The 19,305-nt window shown below is 37.4% G+C and overlaps 2 protein-coding genes across 3 annotated transcripts in view; one reads left to right on the top strand and one right to left on the bottom strand.

Annotated features, from left to right (window-relative positions):
• The window catches only part of CYP2C9 (cytochrome P450 family 2 subfamily C member 9), a 48,490-nt gene that overhangs the window by 1,104 nt on the left and 28,081 nt on the right, over positions 1 to 19,305 (bottom strand). For both annotated transcript variants that reach the window (XM_073019557.1, XM_073019558.1), the window contains 2 exons: positions 13,622 to 13,809; positions 1,992 to 2,133 (listed from right to left, as the gene is read on the bottom strand). In XM_073019557.1, coding sequence (XP_072875658.1) covers positions 1,992 to 2,133; positions 13,622 to 13,809 — 330 coding nt within the window. The remainder of the gene's footprint in view (positions 1 to 1,991; positions 2,134 to 13,621; positions 13,810 to 19,305) is intronic.
• LOC103224870 (large ribosomal subunit protein uL23) lies at positions 11,871 to 12,429 on the top strand. Its single transcript, XM_007978851.3, has one exon. It carries the CDS (start codon positions 11,885 to 11,887, stop codon positions 12,353 to 12,355), a length of 471 nt encoding a protein of 156 aa, XP_007977042.3. The 5' UTR covers positions 11,871 to 11,884; the 3' UTR covers positions 12,356 to 12,429.

Here is a 19,305-nt window from a genome sequence, read left to right as displayed (position 1 = left end):
ACGAAGTTTCAAGTTTTATATCACGCTGCTCCTTTTGGCCAAGATGAACTTTTCTATTACTACAGTCAGGACATAGGTCAAATTTTATCTCCTTTCATACCCGCTTTCTCATCTTCTTGAGCAAGAAAATGTTGCTTTCTCTGGATTTCTTCAACATTATATTTATGCTTCCATTGAAAAATGTGCTATGATCTGAATATGGCTTCTCCCAATTTTGTATGTTGAAACATAATCCCCAATGCAACATTACTAAAGAGATGAGGCCTTGTAGGAAGTGAATAAGTCTGGAGGGCTCTGTCCTTGCTGAAATAATAACATCAAGAGATGCAAGGGAGCCATTTCTCCCCTTTTGCCTTTTTTGCCCTTTTGCCATATAAGGATACAGTGGGGGCATTATCTATAAGGAACAGGCCCTCACCAGGCACTGAACTTGCTGACACCTTGATTTTGGAACTCCCAGCCTTCAGAACTGTGAGAAATAAATTTCCATTATTTATCAATTACCTAGTCTTGGATATTTTGTTACGGCGGAAGAAACAGACAGCATGGGTCACCTAGAATAATAATTATTTATTTATTTATTTATTTATTTATTTATTCATTCATTAGTGTGTGATATGGTTAGGCTCTGTGTCCTTACCCAAATCTCATGTCAAATTGTAATTCCCAATGTTGGAGGAGATACCTGGTGAGAGGTGATAAAATCATGGGGGATAATTTCCCCCTTGCTGTTCTCATGATAATGAGTGAGTTCTCATGAGATCCGGTTTTTAAAGGCATATAGCCTTTCCTCGTTGCTCTCTCTCTCCTGCTCTGCCATGGAAAGATGTGCTTACTTCTGCTCTGCCTCCCACCATGATTGCAAGTTTCCTGAGGTCTCCCAGCCATGCTTCCTGTACAGCCTGTGGCACTGTGAGTGAATTAAACCTCTTTTCTTCATAAATTACCCAGTCTCAGGTAGTTCTTTATAGCAATGTAAGAATGGACTAATACATGTGCTAAAGGTGAATGCTTGAAGGAAGGTTTCTTTTATTGTTTTCTTGGTATCTACAGTGCCGGATATAAAGCAGACATCAAAGGTCACAGAATGAAGGAAGGAGATTCTATCACCAGACGCTCAGCACACACATTTCGGGTGTGGAGATCCAACATCCAAGATACATGGCCATGACTAGGGGAAGAGCGTGGTGCTCTGCATCACTGCAGAGTATCCTGCTACATCCCCACTGTCCCCCTCATCCCATCCATGGTTATTTGGCAAAGGTTCTAATATCCTTTATTTAGAGCCAATGTCCTGCTTCTGTGGCTCATTATCTCCTTTAATAGCCCTGCCTTCTCTTCTTTTCATCCTCTCTGCCTCCTTTGAGGTAGCTCAAATATCTTTACTGCTATTAAAATGTTACTTATGCCTCACTTTGGGGTATAAGAGAACAAGAAGCAGACAGCTTTTCCATCTACCTCCCAACTCCCAACAGCTTATCCTTTCCTGTATCACAGCCTCAGTCCTATTGAACTAAAATGATCTGTTTGCTGTGCTTTCCAAACTCAGAAGTGAGGCTTTTAAAACCCTCTTCAGTGTTTGAGGATAATTTTATCCTACAAGCCCAGCCTAGGGGGTGAGGGACACCATGTGGAAAACACTCAGTGAAGTTCTGGACTGAAATAACTTCCTCATGGCTAGTGAGGAAAATATAATTAGTTTTATCTTCTAGGAGGAGTTCTTGGGTACCTCAGTGGTGTATCTAGAGGCAGAATTCAACCAACCTATACTTCAGCTTTCTCAATTTGGAAGAATTGGATTAACTCCCCAAAGTCCACTAATCTGGCCCAATAATTAAGATGTATCATGAACAGGAAACACATTCAGAACAGTGCTCTTGATCATGTACAAAGAGTAATTGTACCACTGCTAAGGAGGCACACATAAGTTCCAACTGATCAAAAAAATTGTCTTATACCCTGAGACACAAATGGAAATACATTTATATTACCTGCTGAGAAAGGCATGAAGTAGTTACTTTTCTTAAAATTGCCACCTTCATCCAGAAAGTGACGAGGGTCAAACATCTCTGGGTTGGGAAATTCTTTGTTGTCACGTAGCACAGAAGTCAGGGAAATTAATATGGTTGTACCCTAGAAACAGGAGACATAGATGAACTGAGATGTAAAGAAGTCATGAAGGTTGAAGACAGAGTGGTAATCATGTAGTTAAATCTTTTGATGTGCAGATGAGGAAATCCCATTCCAAAGAAGAGCAGTACCATTTCCAGATGGATAGACCAAGTAATAAGAGGCATGAGCTTAAGACCAGGGAAAATAAACTTGCTAAAGTACCCTGCAATCACATTTGAAGTCCAGAGTACTTGGATATTTGGGTGCAACCTTCTGAATCTGTTCTCCTTTTCATCAAGCTTGGACACTAGTGGCTGTCTACACTTGCTACCCTATTCCATCATTTCAGTTTTCACCAACCTTATGTGTAGATTATGACTTAAAGTTGAAGTCTTTGTTGACATGGGAAATGGCCACAGTATCTGTTCACAGGGCACTTGTGAATAAACACATGATTGAGTTTCAAATGACATCTTCTGGGATGGTAACAAGTGTAGTGGCAAGGATAAAACTATTGAGCTCTTGTCATTGTCATGTAGTTTGTTTGTCTTCATTTAAAGATATGGGAGAGATATTCATTACAGATTTATCCTAGCTTAAAAATACAGAAGGAATGATGAAATTAGAAAAATCACCTATTTGTAACCATTCAGGTGAAGATCATCAGGTCAGGCGAGGATCATTAATGAAAGATAAAACCACTGGATGTGTAATTTGGGAAGCAGGGTGTTCAGTCTTAAAGTACCATGCCATAGATTTTCATCATTTACACATAAAAAACAGAACCCCTTCAATGGAGAGATCTGGCAGATTCCAACTCATTAGGTGAGAATCTTAGCATAACCCAATAATGGCATATGTGACATTATGTGCCCCTGCCTCACCACTGTGATTCAGTGGAATATTCAAAGTACTATGTAGCTTTCTTGCCAAAGTCATAACTGGAATATAATATCTAGAAAACAATCATACAAAACAAGCCCCAGGAAAATTTAAATGACTAATGACTTCAGCTCTTCACAGAGATCAACATACTGAAAGGAAACAGAGGAAATGGACTCTTCTTGATTACAGGAGATGAAAATATCAGGATACCGAAATTATGTGCCTACTTCTTGACTGGAGAGTGAATTGAAAGAAAAAAGTGATTAAAATATTCTTTAAAAATTGGGAAATTTTAAATATAAGCTGTATAGTAAATAATATTATTTTACTAATAACTCCACAGTATGAATGCTATTATTATCATGTAGGAGAAAACCATTGTTATTGTGCTATACATACTCAAGTATTGAGGCATAAATAGATTGATGGACAGATATCAAAGTAGATATATATACACACTGCCATATGTACATACACATATGTGTGTGTAATGTTATTTATTTAAAAAAATGTTATAATGCAAAGGTGAGGAAAAATTCTACCCCCTAAATTTCTATATAGTCTATAATTTTGTTTTTTAAAATATTCCCTTGAATGTTTCTAAACAAGCACTATATTAAAATGTTATTAAGATGCCAAAGCAGATTTATTTCTATAAATGTTACTCGAATAAGTAGAAATTTATAGACATTGAAGCATGGCCACTATTACTTCATATTATGAATAAAAATTAATTTGAAATATGTCATTGTTCTAAATATAAGAGCTAAAACAAAAAAATTCTGGGAAAGTTAAAAGCCAGTCTTTGGAGTCTTGTGCTGACAAATATTTTTTAAATAGGACACAAAAGCACAAATCAATCGCACATCTTTGCAGAAAATTCTGCTGGACAGGAATGTCTTATATTAGGCATCAAGAAAAAATACTCCCTGCACAAATCTATCCTGCCACCGGTTTTTGTATAGTATGTGAGCTAAAAGTATTTACATTGAACAAATGCAAATAAGAAATAATATTTTTGAAACAAACATTTTATGGGAAATTTACATTTGTTTCTATAAAAATTGGAACATTTCAATCCTCATTCATTTGCAGATTGTTTATGACTGCTTCCATGCTACAATAGCAGATGTCAAAAATTGCAACAGAAACCACATGGCTGGAAAAGTCTAAAATATTTACTATCTGGCCCATTACAGAAAGTTTGCCTACTCCTGTCTCAGACTACTATCTCCAGCTAGATAAATGGATCCAGCCTGTGACAGAAGAACACATATATCTGATTTGTAAAGAGGGTAGAATTGGTCACACAGTGTTGCATTTTTCTGTACTGGGCTATTCCATGAAGAAGGGATTCAATGGGTGATTCCTTTGGGCTCTGGCTTCTCAGGGCTCAAAAGACACCAGACACAGCATGAGTTGCCCTGCATGGGAGTGAGTGAAGAAGCTCATCAGATGCAGCATTTCCCCTCCAGCAGGTCACCAAAGCTGATGCAGTGAACTGGGCAGACTGGCAACTCCTGCCTGATTCTTCAGTATATTTTTCATTTAATTAGTTATAGGAGAAGAAGTAAGTTTCATTACTATTACCCTCAGACCCTAATTTTGAGAAACAAAAATCTTCTCTGGTTACCTCCTGTGTTTGTGAAGACAGAGTGCATTGAAGTCTTTTTTCTTGTATTAAATCAGTGACCATTAGGGTAAGCCGCATAATCTCTCAGTAAATTATCAATTCTGTCTTCTTCAAAAGATGACATTAGTAATTGCAACCTTACCAATCTCATTGCTTTTTCCCCTTGAAAATACAAGTTTCAGTTATATTATTTTTTATTTCACTAATAATATTGCAGTGCATTGGAGACTATGGTTTTAATTGGAAAAAGTAGGTCTGAGATGGCAACTGGAGTGTCTGGATAAATACAGAAACCATGTGATAGAATGCATTGTAAAACCACTGAGACAAAAATTGGTCTCAAGGTTCCAGAGGTAGGAGAAACTCAGAGAGCTAAGCTGACACTGACACTCAATTTTTGGCTGTCTTTGCATTACATCCAATTCCGAATCATGACAACAGGTGTTATGTCATTTTGACTGCCTATGGGAGAGGAATGAATATTTCTTTAAAGAATATAAACTTCCTTTGCAATTCTGCAATTTCTTATATATAAAACATCTGGTATTTAACCAAAATTTATCAGTCATTTCAAAGATACAACTAAGTTATCACAAGAAGAAAAGTGGGGAGAGGGAATGGCAATAAAAACAGACTCGCATTAGGAAACTTTTCTCGCCTAGTTTTATAAGGCTGGTATAATCTTAATATCAAAAATCTTGAAAATTCTGGGAAAGAAAATTATAAACTAAATCTCTTGTGAATGTAAACACTGAAGTCCTAAACAATATGAAGAAGGTCAGTTCATCTTTATGTGCATACTTATTTTTATTTACTGAGGAATGTAAGCCAAATATATATAATCTGATGTTGAATGGATATTTGTCCCCTTCAAATCTCATTGTGATTCCCAATGTTGTAGGTGGGGTCTGGTGGGAAGTATTTAGGACATGGGGATGAATTCTTCATAAGTGGCTTAAAGCACTTCCCATGATAATAAGTGAGTCCATATTCTGTTAGTTCACACACAAGCTGGTTGTTTAAAGTTACTTCTACCCCTTTTTCCCTTACACCCTCTCTTGCCATGTGACACGCTTGCTTCCCCTTCACCTTCTTCCATGATTGAAAGCTATCTGAAGTCCTCACTAGGAGGAGATGTCTGCTTCCATTATGCCTCTTGTACAGCCTGCAGAACCATGAGCCAAAATAAAACTCTTTTTAAATAAATTACCCAGACAAAGATATTCCTTTATAGCAATGGAAATGGACTAACACACAATTGTATAAATAGATGCCCAGAATTGATTGATAAGATTTTATACACAATGACATATATATATGACAGCAAACTTCTCTAATCTTATAAAAAGAAAAACTACCAAAATTTACTTCAAGCATCATTCTCGATATTGAAATGGAAAACTTCTACTGCTTTCTGCAGATTAGAAATGAGAGATGGGGTGGAGCAAGATGGCCAAATAGGAACAGCTCCAGTCTCCAACTCCCAGCGCAAGCGACACAGAAGACTGGTGATTTCTGCATTTTCAACTGAGGTACTGGGTTCATCTCACTAGGGAGTGCCGGACAATCAGTGCTGGTCAGCTGCTGCAGCCCGACCAGTGAGAGCTGAAGCAGGGCGAGGCATGGCCTCACCTGGGAAGCGCAAGGGGGAAGGGAATCCCTTTTCCTAGCCAGGGGAACTGAGACACACAACACCTGGAAAATCGGGTAACTCCCACCCCAATACTGCGCAAGCGGGCACACCAGGAGATTATATCCCACACCTGGCCGGGAGGGTCCCACGCCCACGGAGCCTCCCTCATTGCTAGCACAGCAGTCTGCGATCTAACCTCAAGGCAGCAGCAAGGCTGGGGGAGGGGCGCCATCATCAAAGACCAGAGGCAGATAAAACTACAAAGATGGGGAAAAAGCGGGGCAGAAAAGCTGGAAATTCAAAAAATAAGAGTGCATCTCCCCCGGCAAAGGAGCGCAGCTCATCACCAGCAACGGATCAAAGCTGGAAAGAGAATGACTTTGACGAGATGAGAGAAGCAGGCTTCAGTCCATCAAAATTCTCAGAGCTAAAGGAGGAATTATGTACCCAGCACAAAGAAACTAAAAATCTTGAAAAAAAAGTGGAAGAATTGATGGCTAGAGTAATTAATGCAGAGAAGGTCATAAACGAAATGAAAGAGATGAAAACCATGACACGAGAAATACGTGACAAATGCACAAGCTTCAGTAACCGACTCGATCAACTGGAAGAAAGAGTATCAGCGATTGAGGATCAAATGAACGAAATGAAGCGAGAAGAGAAACCAAAAGAAAAAAGAAGAAAAAGAAATGAACAAAGCCTGCAAGAAGACCAAATCTACGTCTGATTGGGGTGCCTGAAAGTGAGGGGGAAAATGGAACCAAGTTGGAAAACACTCTTCAGGATATCATCCAGGAGAACTTCCCCAACCTAGTAGGGCAGGCCAACATTCAAATCCAGGAAATACAGAGAACGCCACAAAGATACTCCTCGAGAAGGGCAACTCCAAGACACATAATTGCCAGATTCACCAAAGTTGAAATGAAGGAAATAATCTTAAGGGCAGCCAGAGAGAAAGTTCGGGTTACCCACAAAGGGAAGCCCGTCAGACTAACAGCAGATCTCTCGGCAGAAACTCTACAAGCCAGAAGAGAGTGGGGGCCAATATTCAACATTCTTTTTTTTTTTTTAATTTATTTATTATTATTATACTTTAAGTTGTAGGGTACATGTGCACAACGTGCAGGCTTGTTACATATGTATACTTGTGCCATGTTGGTGTGCTGCACCCATCAACTCGTCATTTACATCAGGTATAACTCCCAATGCAATCCCTCCCCCGCCCCCCCCTCCCCATGATAGGCCCCGGTGTGTGATGTTCCCCTTCCCGAGTCCAAGTGATCTCATTGTTCAGTTCCCACCTATGAGTGAGAACATGCGGTGTTTGGTTTTCTGTTCTTATGATAGTTTGCTAAGAATGATGGTTTCCAGCTGCATCCATGTCCCTACAAAGGACACAAACTCATCCTTTTTTATGGCTGCATAGTATTCCATGGTGTATATGTGCCACATTTTCTTAATTCAATCTGTCACTGATGGACATTTGGGTTGATTCCAAGTCTTTGCTATTGTGAATAGTGCTGCAATAAACATACGTGTGCATGTGTCTTTATAGCAGCATAATTTATAATCCTTTGGGTATATACCCAGTAATGGGATGGCTGGGTCATATGGTATATCTAGTTCTAGATCCTTGAGGAATTGCCATACTGTTTTCCATAATGGTTCAACATTCTTAAAGAAAAGAATTTTCAACCCAGAATTTCATATCCAGCCAAACTAAGTTTCATAAGTGAAGGAGAAATAAAATCCTTTACAGATAAGCAAATGCTTAGAGATTTTGTCACCAACAGGCCTGCCTTACAAGAGACCCTGAAGGAAGCACTAAACATGGAAAGGAACAACTGGTACCAGCCACTGCAAAAACATGCCAAAATGTAAAGACCATCGAGGCTAGGAAGAAACTGCATCAACTAACGAGCAAAATAACCAGTTAATATCATAATGGCAGGATCAAGTTCACACATAACAATATTAACCTTAAATGTAAATGGACTAAATGCTCCAATTAAAAGACACAGACTGGCAAACTGGATAAAGAGTCAAGACCCATCAGTCTGCTGTATTCAGGAGACCCATCTCACATGCAGAGACATACATAGGCTCAAAATAAAGGGATGGAGGAAGATTTACCAAGCAAATGGAGAACAAAAAAAACCAGGGGTTGCAATACTAGTCTCTGATAAAATAGACTTTAAACCATCAAAGATCAAAAGAGACAAAGAAGGCCATTACATAATGGTAAAGGGATCAATTCAACAGGAAGAGCTAACTATCCTAAATATATATGCACCCAATACAGGAGCACCCAGATTCATAAAGCAAGTCCTTAGAGACTTACAAAGAGACTTAGACTCCCATACAATAATAATGGGAGACTTCAACATCCCACTGTCAACATTAGACAGGTCAATGAGACAGAAAGTTAACAAGGATATCCAGGAATTGAACTCATCTCTGCAGCAAGCAGACCTAATAGACATCTAAAGAACTCTCCACCCCAAATCAACAGAATATACATTCTTCTCAGCACCACATCGCACTTACTCCAAAATTCACCACATAATTGGAAGTAAAGCACTCCTCAGCAAATGTACAAGAACAGAAATTATAACAAACTGTCTCTCAGACCACAGTGCAATCAAACTAGAACTCAGGACTAAGAAACTCAATCAAAACTGCTCAACTACATGGAAACTGAACAACTGCTCCTGAATGACTACTGGGTACATAACGAAATGAAGGCAGAAATAAAGATGTTCTTTGAAACCAATGAGAACAAAGATACAACATACCAGAATCTCTGGGACACATTTAAAGGAGTGGGCAGAGGGAAATTTATAGCACTAAATGTCCACAAGAGAAAGCAGGAAAGATCTAAAATTGACTCTCTAACATCACAATTAAAAGAACTAGAGAAGCAAGAGCAAACACAGTCGAAAGCTAGCAGAAGGCAAGAAATAACTAAGATCAGAGCAGAACTGAAGGAGATAGAGACACAAAAAACCCTCCAAAAAATCAACGAATCCAGGAGTTGGTTTTTTGAACAGATCAACAAAATTGACAGACTGCTGGCGAGACTAATAAAGAAGAAAAGAGAGAAGAATCAAATAGACGCAATAAAAAATGATAAAGGGGATATCACCACTGACCCCACAGAAATACAAACTACCATCAGAGAATACTATAAACACCTCTACGCAAATAAACTGGAAAATCTAGAAGAAATGGATAATTTCCTGGACACTTACACTCTTCCAAGACTAAACCAGGAAGAAGTTGAATCCCTGAATAGACCAATAGCAGGCTCTGAAATTGAGGCAATAATTAATAGCCTACCAACGAAAAAAGCCAAGGACCAGATGGATTCACAGCTGAATTCTACCAGAGGTACAAGGAGGAGCTGGTACCATTCCTTCTGAAATCAATAGAAAAAGAGGGAATCCTCCCTAACTCATTTTATGAGGCCAACATCATCCTGATACCAAAGCCTGGCAGAGATACAACAAAAAAAGAGAATTTTAGACCAATATCCCTGATGAACATCGATGCAAAAATCCTCAATAAAATACTGGCAAACCGGATTCAGCAGCACATCAAAAAGCTTATCCACCATGATCAAGTGGGCTTCATCCCTGGGATGCAGGCTGGTTCAACATTCGCAAATCAATAAACATAATCCAGCATATAAACAGAACCAAAGACAAGAACCACATGATTATCTCAATAGATGCAGAAAAGGCTTTTGACAAAATTCAACAGCCCTTCATGCTAAAAACGGTCAATAAATTCGGTATTGATGGAACGTACCTCAAAATAATAAGAGCTATTTATGACAAACCCACAGCCAATATCATACTGAATGGGCAAAAACTGGAAAAATTCTCTTTGAAAACTGGCACAAGACAGGGATGCCCTCTCTCACCACTCCTATTCAACATAGTGTTGGAAGTTCTGGCTAGGGCAATCAGGCAAGAGAAAGAAATCAAGGGGATTCAGTTAGGAAAAGAAAAAGTCAAATTGTCCCTCTTTGCAGATGACATGATTGTATATTTAGAAAACCCCATTGTCTCAGCCCAAAATATCCTTAAGCTGATAAGCAACTTCAGCAAAGTCTCAGGATACAAAATTCATGTGCAAAAATCACAAGCATTCTTATACACCAGTAACAGACAAACAGAGAGCCAAATCATGAATGAACTTCCATTCACAATTGCTTCAAAGAGAATAAAATACCTAGGAATCCAACTTACAAGGGATGTAAAGGACCTCTTCAAGGAGAACTACAAACCACTGCTCAGTGAAATAAAAGAGGACACAAACAAATGGAAGAACATACAATGCTCATGGATAGGGAGAATCAATATCGTGAAAATGGCCATACTGCCCAAGGTAATTTATAGATTCAATGCCATCCCCATGAAGCTACCAATGAGTTTCTTCACAGAATTGGAAAAAACTGCTTTAAAGTTCATATGGAACCAAAAAAGATCCCGCATCTCCAAGACAATCCTAAGTAAAAAGAACAAAGCTGGAGGCATCACGCTACCTGACTTCACGCTATACTACAAGGCTACAGTAACCAAAACAGCATGGTACTGGTACGAAAACAGAGATATAGACCAATGGAACAGAATAGAGTCCTCAGAAATAATACCACACATCTACAGCCATCTGATCTTTGACAAACCTGAGAGAAACAAGAAATGGGGAAAGGATTCCCTATTTAATAAATGGTGCTGGGAAAATTGGCTAGCCATAAGTAGAGAGCTGAAACTGGATCCTTTCCTTACTCCTTATACGAAAATTAATTCAAGATGGATTAGAGACTTAAATGTTAGACCTAATACCATAAAAATCCTAGAGGAAAACCTAGGTAGTACCATTCAGGACATAGGCATGGGCAAAGAGTTCATGTCTAAAACACCACAAGCAACGGCAGCAAAAGCCAAAATTGACAAATGGGATCTCATTAAACTAAAGCGCTTCTGCACAGCAAAAGAAACTACCATCAGAGTGAACAGGCAACCTACAGAATGGGAGAAAATTTTTGCAATCTACTCATCTGACAAAGGGCTAATATCCAGAACCTACAAAGAACTCAAACAAATTTACAAGAAAAAAACAAACAACCCCATCAAAAAGTGGGCAAAGTATATGAACAGACATTTCTCAAAAGAAGACATTCATACAGCCAACAGACACATGAAAAAATGTTCATCATCACTGGCCATCAGAGAAATGCAAATCAAAACCACAATGAGATGCCATCTCATACCAGTTAGAATGGCGATCATTAAAAAGTCAGGAAACAACAGGTGCTGGAGAGGATGTGGAGAAATAGGAACACTTTTACACTGTTGGTGGGATTGTAAACTAGTTCACCCACTATGGAAAACAGTATGGCGATTCCTCAAGGATCTAGAACTAGATGCACCATATGACCCAGCCATCCCATTACTGGGTTTATACCCAAAGGATTATAAATCATGCTGCTATAAAGACACATGCACACGTATGTTTATTGTGGCACTATTCACAAGAGCAAAGACTTGGAATCAACCCAAATGTCCATCAGTGACAGACTAGATTAAGAAAATGTGGCACAGCCTTTTCACAAGATGGCGCCGAAAGCGAAGAAGGAAGCTCCTGCCCCTCCTAAAGCCGAAGCCAAAGCGAAGGCTTTAAAGGCCAAGAAGGCAGTGTTGAAAGGTGTCCACAGCCACAAAAAAAAGAAGATCTGCACGTCACCCACCTTCCGGCGGCCCAAGACACTGCGACTCCGGAGGCAGCCCAAATATCCTCGGAAGAGCGCCCCCAGGAGAAACAAGCTTGACCACTATGCTATCATCAAGTTTCCACTGACCACTGAGTCTGCCATGAAGAAGATAGAAGACAACAACACACTTGTGTTCATTGTGGATGTTAAAGCCAACAAGCACCAGATTAAACAGGCTGTGAAGAAGCTCTATGACATTGATGTGGCCAAGGTCAACACCCTGATTCGGCCTGATGGAGAGAAAAAGGCGTATGTTCGACTGGCTCCTGATTACGACGCTTTGGATGTTGCCAACAAAATTGGGATCATCTAAACTGAGTCCAGCTGCCTAATTCTAAATATATATATATATCTTTTCAACAAAAAAAAAAAAAAAAAAAAAGAAAATGTGGCACATATACACCAAGGAATACTATGCAGCCATAAAAAAGGATGAGTTTGTGTCCTTTGTAGGGACATGGATGCAGCTGGAAACCATCATTCTTAGCAAACTATCACAAGAACAGAAAAGAAGCACTGCATGTTCTCACTCATAGGTGGGAACTGAACAATGAGAACACTTGGACTCAGGAAGGGGGACATCACACACCGGGGCCTATCATGGGGAGGGGGAAGTGGGGAGGGATTGCATTGGGAGGTATACCTGATGTAAATGATGAATTGATGGGTGCTGACGAGTTGATGGGTGCAGCACAGCAACATGGCACAAGTATACATATATTAACAAACCTGCACGCTATGCACATGTACCCTAGAACTTAAGGTATAATAATAATAAAAAATAAATAAATAAATAAAATAAAATTTAAAAAAATGAGAAACAAGTATCCCCACTGTCACCAATTCTATTCAACATTCTCCTAGAAATTCTAGCCAATGCAATAATGAATGCAATAAAGAGGCATTAAGCCCATAAGAAATGGAAAATAAGAAATAAAACAATATTAACCCAGATACATACAATGTACACAGAAATTACAATGAATCCAGAAATAAATTATGAACAGTGATTAGTAAAATTAGCAAAGTTGACAGATTAACATCATCAGAATGATAAAAACTAATTATGTTCCACAACAAGAATATTAATTATCTAGGGAAAACCAAAGACTTGAAAGCCATGACAACAAAATCACAACATTCCTGGGAAAATAAAAGAAACCCCAAATAAATTGGAAGGATAATTATATTGAGGAACGGAAAGACTCAACATGTCAAGATTCAGTTCTTTCCAAACTGACTTACAAATTTAATGTCACCCTGACAGAAATTCCAGCCCAATGTTTTGGGAAATTGACAAACTAATACCTTTAAAATGTATTTGGAAATATAAGCACCTAAGAGAGGCCAAACCAATCTTGAAGAAAGATAATAAATCTGGAAAACACACACTGCCAGACACAAGGACCTGTTACAAAACTTTGTAGCCCCAAACTGGAAACAACACAAAGTTCCATTAAACTGCCATACATATGAGTTATGCACTTCTCTCACCCGGTGATGGTTGAGGATAAGAATGATACTATAAATTTGGGGACTTCGAAAACATGAAGTTGCAGTGTAGGAAAAACAAACTTACCTTGGGAATGAGATAGTTTCTGAATTTAACGTCACAGGTCACTGCATGGGGCACGCTGGTGGGGAGGAGGTCAATGTATCTCTGGACCTCATGCACCACAGCATCTGTGTAGGGCATGTGGCTCCTGTCCTGCATGCAGGGGCTCCGATTTCTGCCAATCACACGTTCAATCTCTTCCTGGACTTTAGCTGACAAGACACAAGTAAAAACTGATGGAAAAGGAGAAAAAATGGCACATTTGTTACAGCAATTCAGGGGTACATGAATCATGATGAAGGTATCCAAACCTCATTATAAATTTAAATTATAGTGATGGAAGTATACGCAACCTTAAAGAGAGGACTGTTACTGATGCACAAATGTGTAACTGCTATAAAGTAGGCATTAAGAAAAATCTGTACACATGTAAGCAGAGAAAATTACCTTCAATAAAGGAAGGCAGGAAGAAATGAAAGAAGGAAGAGATGTCCACGAAACAACCAGAAAACAAATAACAAAAAGGCAGGGGTAAGTCCTTCCTTGTCAATAATAACACTGAATGTAAATGGACTAAAATCTCCAATCAAAAGACATACTGACTGGATGGAAAAACAGGACCTATTAACCTGTCACCTAAAAGAAACACACTTCACTTATAAAGACACATGTAGGCTGAAAATAAAGGAATGGAATGAGACAGTACCTGCCAATGGAAATGAAAAAAAGAGCAGGAGTTACTATATTTAAAACAGACAAAGCAGATTTCAAAACAAAAACTATAAGAAGAGAAAAAGATCACTATTGGTAATAAAGTGGTCACCTCGGTAAGAAGATGGAACAATTTTAAATATATATGCAACCAACAATGGAGCACCCAGATATATAAAAGAACTATAATTAGAACTAGAGAGAGACAGACCACAATACAATAATAGCTGGAGACTTCAACACCCCACTTTCAGCATTGGACAGGGCATCCAGAGAGAAAATCAACAAGAAAACATTGAACTTCATCTGCACTGTAGACCAAATGGATCTAATAGATATTTGCAGAATACTTTATCCAACTGCTACAGAATACATATTCTTTTCCACAGCACATGGATTGTTATCAAGAATTGACCATATGTTAGTTCACAAAACACGTCTTAAAATATTCAAAGAAACTGAAATAATATCAAACATCTTCTCTGATCACAATGTAATAAAACCAGCAATCAATAACAAGAGGAAATTTGGAAACTACACAAATAAATGGAAATTTAAAAATATGCTCACAAATGAACAGTGGGCCCACGAAGAGATTAAAAAGGAAATTGAAAATTTTCTTGAAACAAATGATAATGGAAACACAACATACCAAAACCTAGGGGCTACAACAAGACCACTAGTAAGAGGGAAGTTTATAGCTACAAGAGCTTATATCAAAAATGGAGAAAAATTGAGAAGTAAACAATCTAATGATGCATCCTAAAGAACTAGAAAACCAAAAGTAAATTAAACCCAAAGTTAGTAGAAGAAAAGGAATAATAAAGATCAGAGCAGAAGCAAATAAAATTTAAATGAAGAAAACAAAACAAAAGATCAATGAAACAAAAAGTTGCTTTTTTGAGAAGTTAAACAAAATTGACAAACCTTTAGCCAGAATAAGAAAAAACAAACAAACAACAACAACAAAAAACCAGAGTAGATTCAAATAAATAGAAACAAATTAAAAAGTAGGCATTACAACTGATTCTGCAGAAATTCAAAGAATTATTAGTGGTTACTATCAGCAACTATATGCCAATAAATTGGAAAATCTACAAGAAATGGACAAATCCCTAGACAAATATGACCCATCAAGATTGAATCAGGAAGAAATCCGAAACCTAAACATGCAATGACCAGTACCAAGATCAAACAAAAAATAAAAAGTATCCCAGTAAAGAAAATCCCAAGACTGACTAGCTTTACTGTTGATTTTTACCAAACATTTAAAGAACTAATACCAATCCTACTCAAACTATTCCAAAAAATAAAGGCAAATAGAACACTTCCAAACTCATTCCATGAGGCCAGTATTACCCTGATACCAAAATCAGACTAAGACACATCAAGAAAACAAAACTATAGGCCAATACACCTGATGAACACTAATGCAAAAATCTTCAACAAAATGCGAGCAAACCAAATTCAGCAATACAATAAAAAGGTCATTCACAATGACCAAGTGGGATTTATCCCTGGGATGTAAGGATGGTTCAACATGTGCAAATGAAGCAGTGTGATACATCATATCAAAAGAATGAAGGATAAAAACCATATGATCATTTCAGTTGATGCTTTAAAAGGATTTGATAAAATTTAACATCCTTTCCTCATACAAATTCATGAAAAATAACTTGAGATAGAAGAAACATACCTCAACATAAAAAAGCTATATGAGAGACACACAACTAGTACTATACTGAATGGGGAAAATGGAAAGTCTTTCCTCTCAGATCAGAAACACGACAAGGATGCCCACTGTCACCATTGTTATTCATCATAATACTGGAAGACCTAGCAAGAGCAATCAAACAAGAGAAAAATATAAAGGCTATCCAAAATGAAAAGGAAGAAGTCAAAATATCCTTGTGTGCAGATGATATAATCTTTTACTAGGAAAAAACCTAAAGCTTCCACAAGATAATTATTAGAACTGATGAACAAATTCAGTAAAATTGAAGGATACAAAATCAATATAAAAATCAGTAGTGTTGTGATATGCCAACAATGAACAAAAAGAAAAAGAAATTTAAAAAGTAATCCCATTTACAGTAGCCATACATAAAATTAAATACCTAGGAATTAATTTAACCAAAGAACTGAAAGATCTCTGTAATGAAAACTATAAAACACTGAGGAAGGAAATTTAAGAGGACACAAACAGAAAAATATTTCATGTTTATGGATTGGAAAAATCAACACTGTTAACGTGCCCATGTTATCAAAACAATCTACAGTTTCAATAAAATCCCTATCAAAATATCAATGGCATTCTTCAAAGAAATAGCAAAAATAAATCCTAAAATTTATATGGACCCACAAAAGACCCAGAATAGTCAAAACTGTCCTAAGCAAAGAGAACAAAATTGGAAGAATCACATTATCTCACTTCAAATTATACTACACAGCTGTGCTAACTAAAACAGCATGGTACAGACGTAAAAACAAACACATGGACCAATGGAACAGAATAGAGAATCCATAAACAATTTCACAGACCTAGAGTGAACTCATTTTTGACAAAGGAGCTGATATGGTTTGGCTGTGTTCCCAGCCCAAATCTCATCTTGAATTGTAATAATCCCCACAAGTCAAGGGTGAGGCCAGGTGGGGATAATTGGATCATAGGCGTGGTTTCTTCCATACTTTTCTCATGGTAGTGAATAAATCTCACAACATCTCATGGTTTTATAAATGGAAGTTCCCCTGCAAAGCTCTCTGCCTGCTGCCATGTAAGACGTGACTTTGCTCCTCATTCACCTTCTGCCATGATTGTGAGGCCTCCCCAGTCATGTGGAACTGTGAGTCCATTAAACTTCTTTCCTTTATAAATTAACCAGTCTTGTGTTGGCTTTATCAGAAGCATAAGAACAGACTAACACAGGTTCCAAGGATGTACACTGGGGGAAAGACAGTCTCTTCAATAGATTGTGCTGGGAAAATTTAATATCCTACACAGAAGAATGAAACTGGACTCATATCTCTTGCCATAAACAAAAATCAACTCAAAATGGGTTAAAGACTTAAATCTAAGACCTCGAACTGTGAAAGTACTGTAGGAAATCCCTAGGGAAAATCTCCCAGACATTGGTCTAGGCAAAAATTTCTTGAGCAATACCCCACAAGCACAGGCAATCAAAGCAAACATGAACAAACGGGATTGCATCAAGTTAAAAAGCTTCTGCACAGCAAAAGATATAATCAACAAAGGGAAGAGACAACCCACAGAATGGAGAAAAATATTTGCAAACTATTCATCTGACAAGAGATTAATAACCAGAATATATAAGAAACTCAAGCAACTCTATAGAAAATAATCTAATAATCCAATCCAAAAGTGGGCAAAAGATTTCAATAGATGTTTCTCAAAAGAAGACATTTAAATGGGTAACAGGCATACGAAAAGGTGGTCAACACCACTGACCCTCAGAGAAATATAAATCAAAATTACAACGAGATGTCATCTCACCCCAGTTAAAATGGCTTATATCCAAAAGACAGGCAATAACAAATGCTAGTGAGGATGTGGAGATAAGTGGACCCTTGTACAATGTTGGTGGGAATGTAAATTAGTATGACCACTATGGAGAGCTGTTTGAATGTTCCTCAAAAAACTAAAAGTAAAGCAACCATATGATCCAACAACCCTACTGCTGGGTATATACCCCCCATAAAAGGAAATAAGTATATTGAAGAGACATCTGCACTCTTATGTTAGTTGCAGCACTGTTTACAACAGCTAAGACTTCAAAACAACCTAAATATCCATCAACAGACAAATGGATAAAGAAAACGTAGTACATATACACAATGTAGTTCTATTCAGACGTAAAAAGAATGAGATTCAGTCATTTGCAACAACATGAAGGGAACTGGAGATCATTACTTTAAGTGAAATAAGCCAGGCACAGAAAGACAAACATAGCATGTTCTCACTTATTTGTGGGATCTAAAAATAAAATAATTGAACTAATGGACATAAAGTATAGAAGGATGGTTACCAGAGGCTTGAAAGGGTAGTGGGGGGTGGGAGGGGAGGTGGGGATGAATAAGACCTACTCTATGATAGCACAACAGGGTGACTATAGTCAATAATAATTAAATTGTACACTTTAAAATAACTTAAAGAGTGTAACTGGATTGTTTGTAACTCAAAAAATAAATGCTTAAGGGGATAGATACCACATTCTCCATGACATGCTTATTTCACATTGCATGCCTGTATCAAAACATCTCATGTACCCCCAAACATATTTATACCTACTATGTACCCATAAAAATTAAAGATAAGATGAATCTGTGTATAAATTATACATTAGTATATATAATAATACAAATAAAAATAAAAAAATGTTTGAAAACATAAAGTAAGCATATAATTTAGTCATGAAATTACTGTCTTAAAAAATCAGGGATTGATTTCATATCAAAATAACGTATGTTGCTTAAACATTAAATTATACTCTCAGATTTATGCATATATATGACTGTATTTGTGCATCTGTGTGTGGCAAGGGTCGCAAATTGCAATGGTTTGAAATTTGTACACTTTCCAAATCCACCATTTTGAACATTCTAGCAACTTCTTCTGAACATACATCCACATTTTTAAAGACTCTGTTTCTATTTCTTACTTATCCTTTTGTATATTATATTTAATAATTTTTATTATGAGAGATGAGAATTTTAATCTCTATCTTCACCTCATATTTGAACACACCCACAGATAGACATACTCACTTTTTCACATGCTTTTTTCTAGAATATATTTGGATGACAATTTTTATGATATCAGTATTCATTGCTTACATCATTCTGACTACACAAATATGGTTCTCTGGTAAGACAGCTATGATTAAATTATATTTTTAGTACTTTCCTTGGCTTAACCATGTCTCTATTTCAATTTGTAATTTTCTGTTTCCCAAGTTAGAATTATTTACAAATGTTCAGGC

This window comes from Chlorocebus sabaeus, chromosome 9 (assembly GCF_047675955.1).
Source record: "Chlorocebus sabaeus isolate Y175 chromosome 9, mChlSab1.0.hap1, whole genome shotgun sequence".
In the NCBI taxonomy this organism is placed as follows: domain Eukaryota; kingdom Metazoa; phylum Chordata; class Mammalia; order Primates; family Cercopithecidae; genus Chlorocebus; species Chlorocebus sabaeus.
Note: the sequence above shows the minus strand (reverse complement) of the source record. Positions and strands in the feature narration are given on the sequence as shown.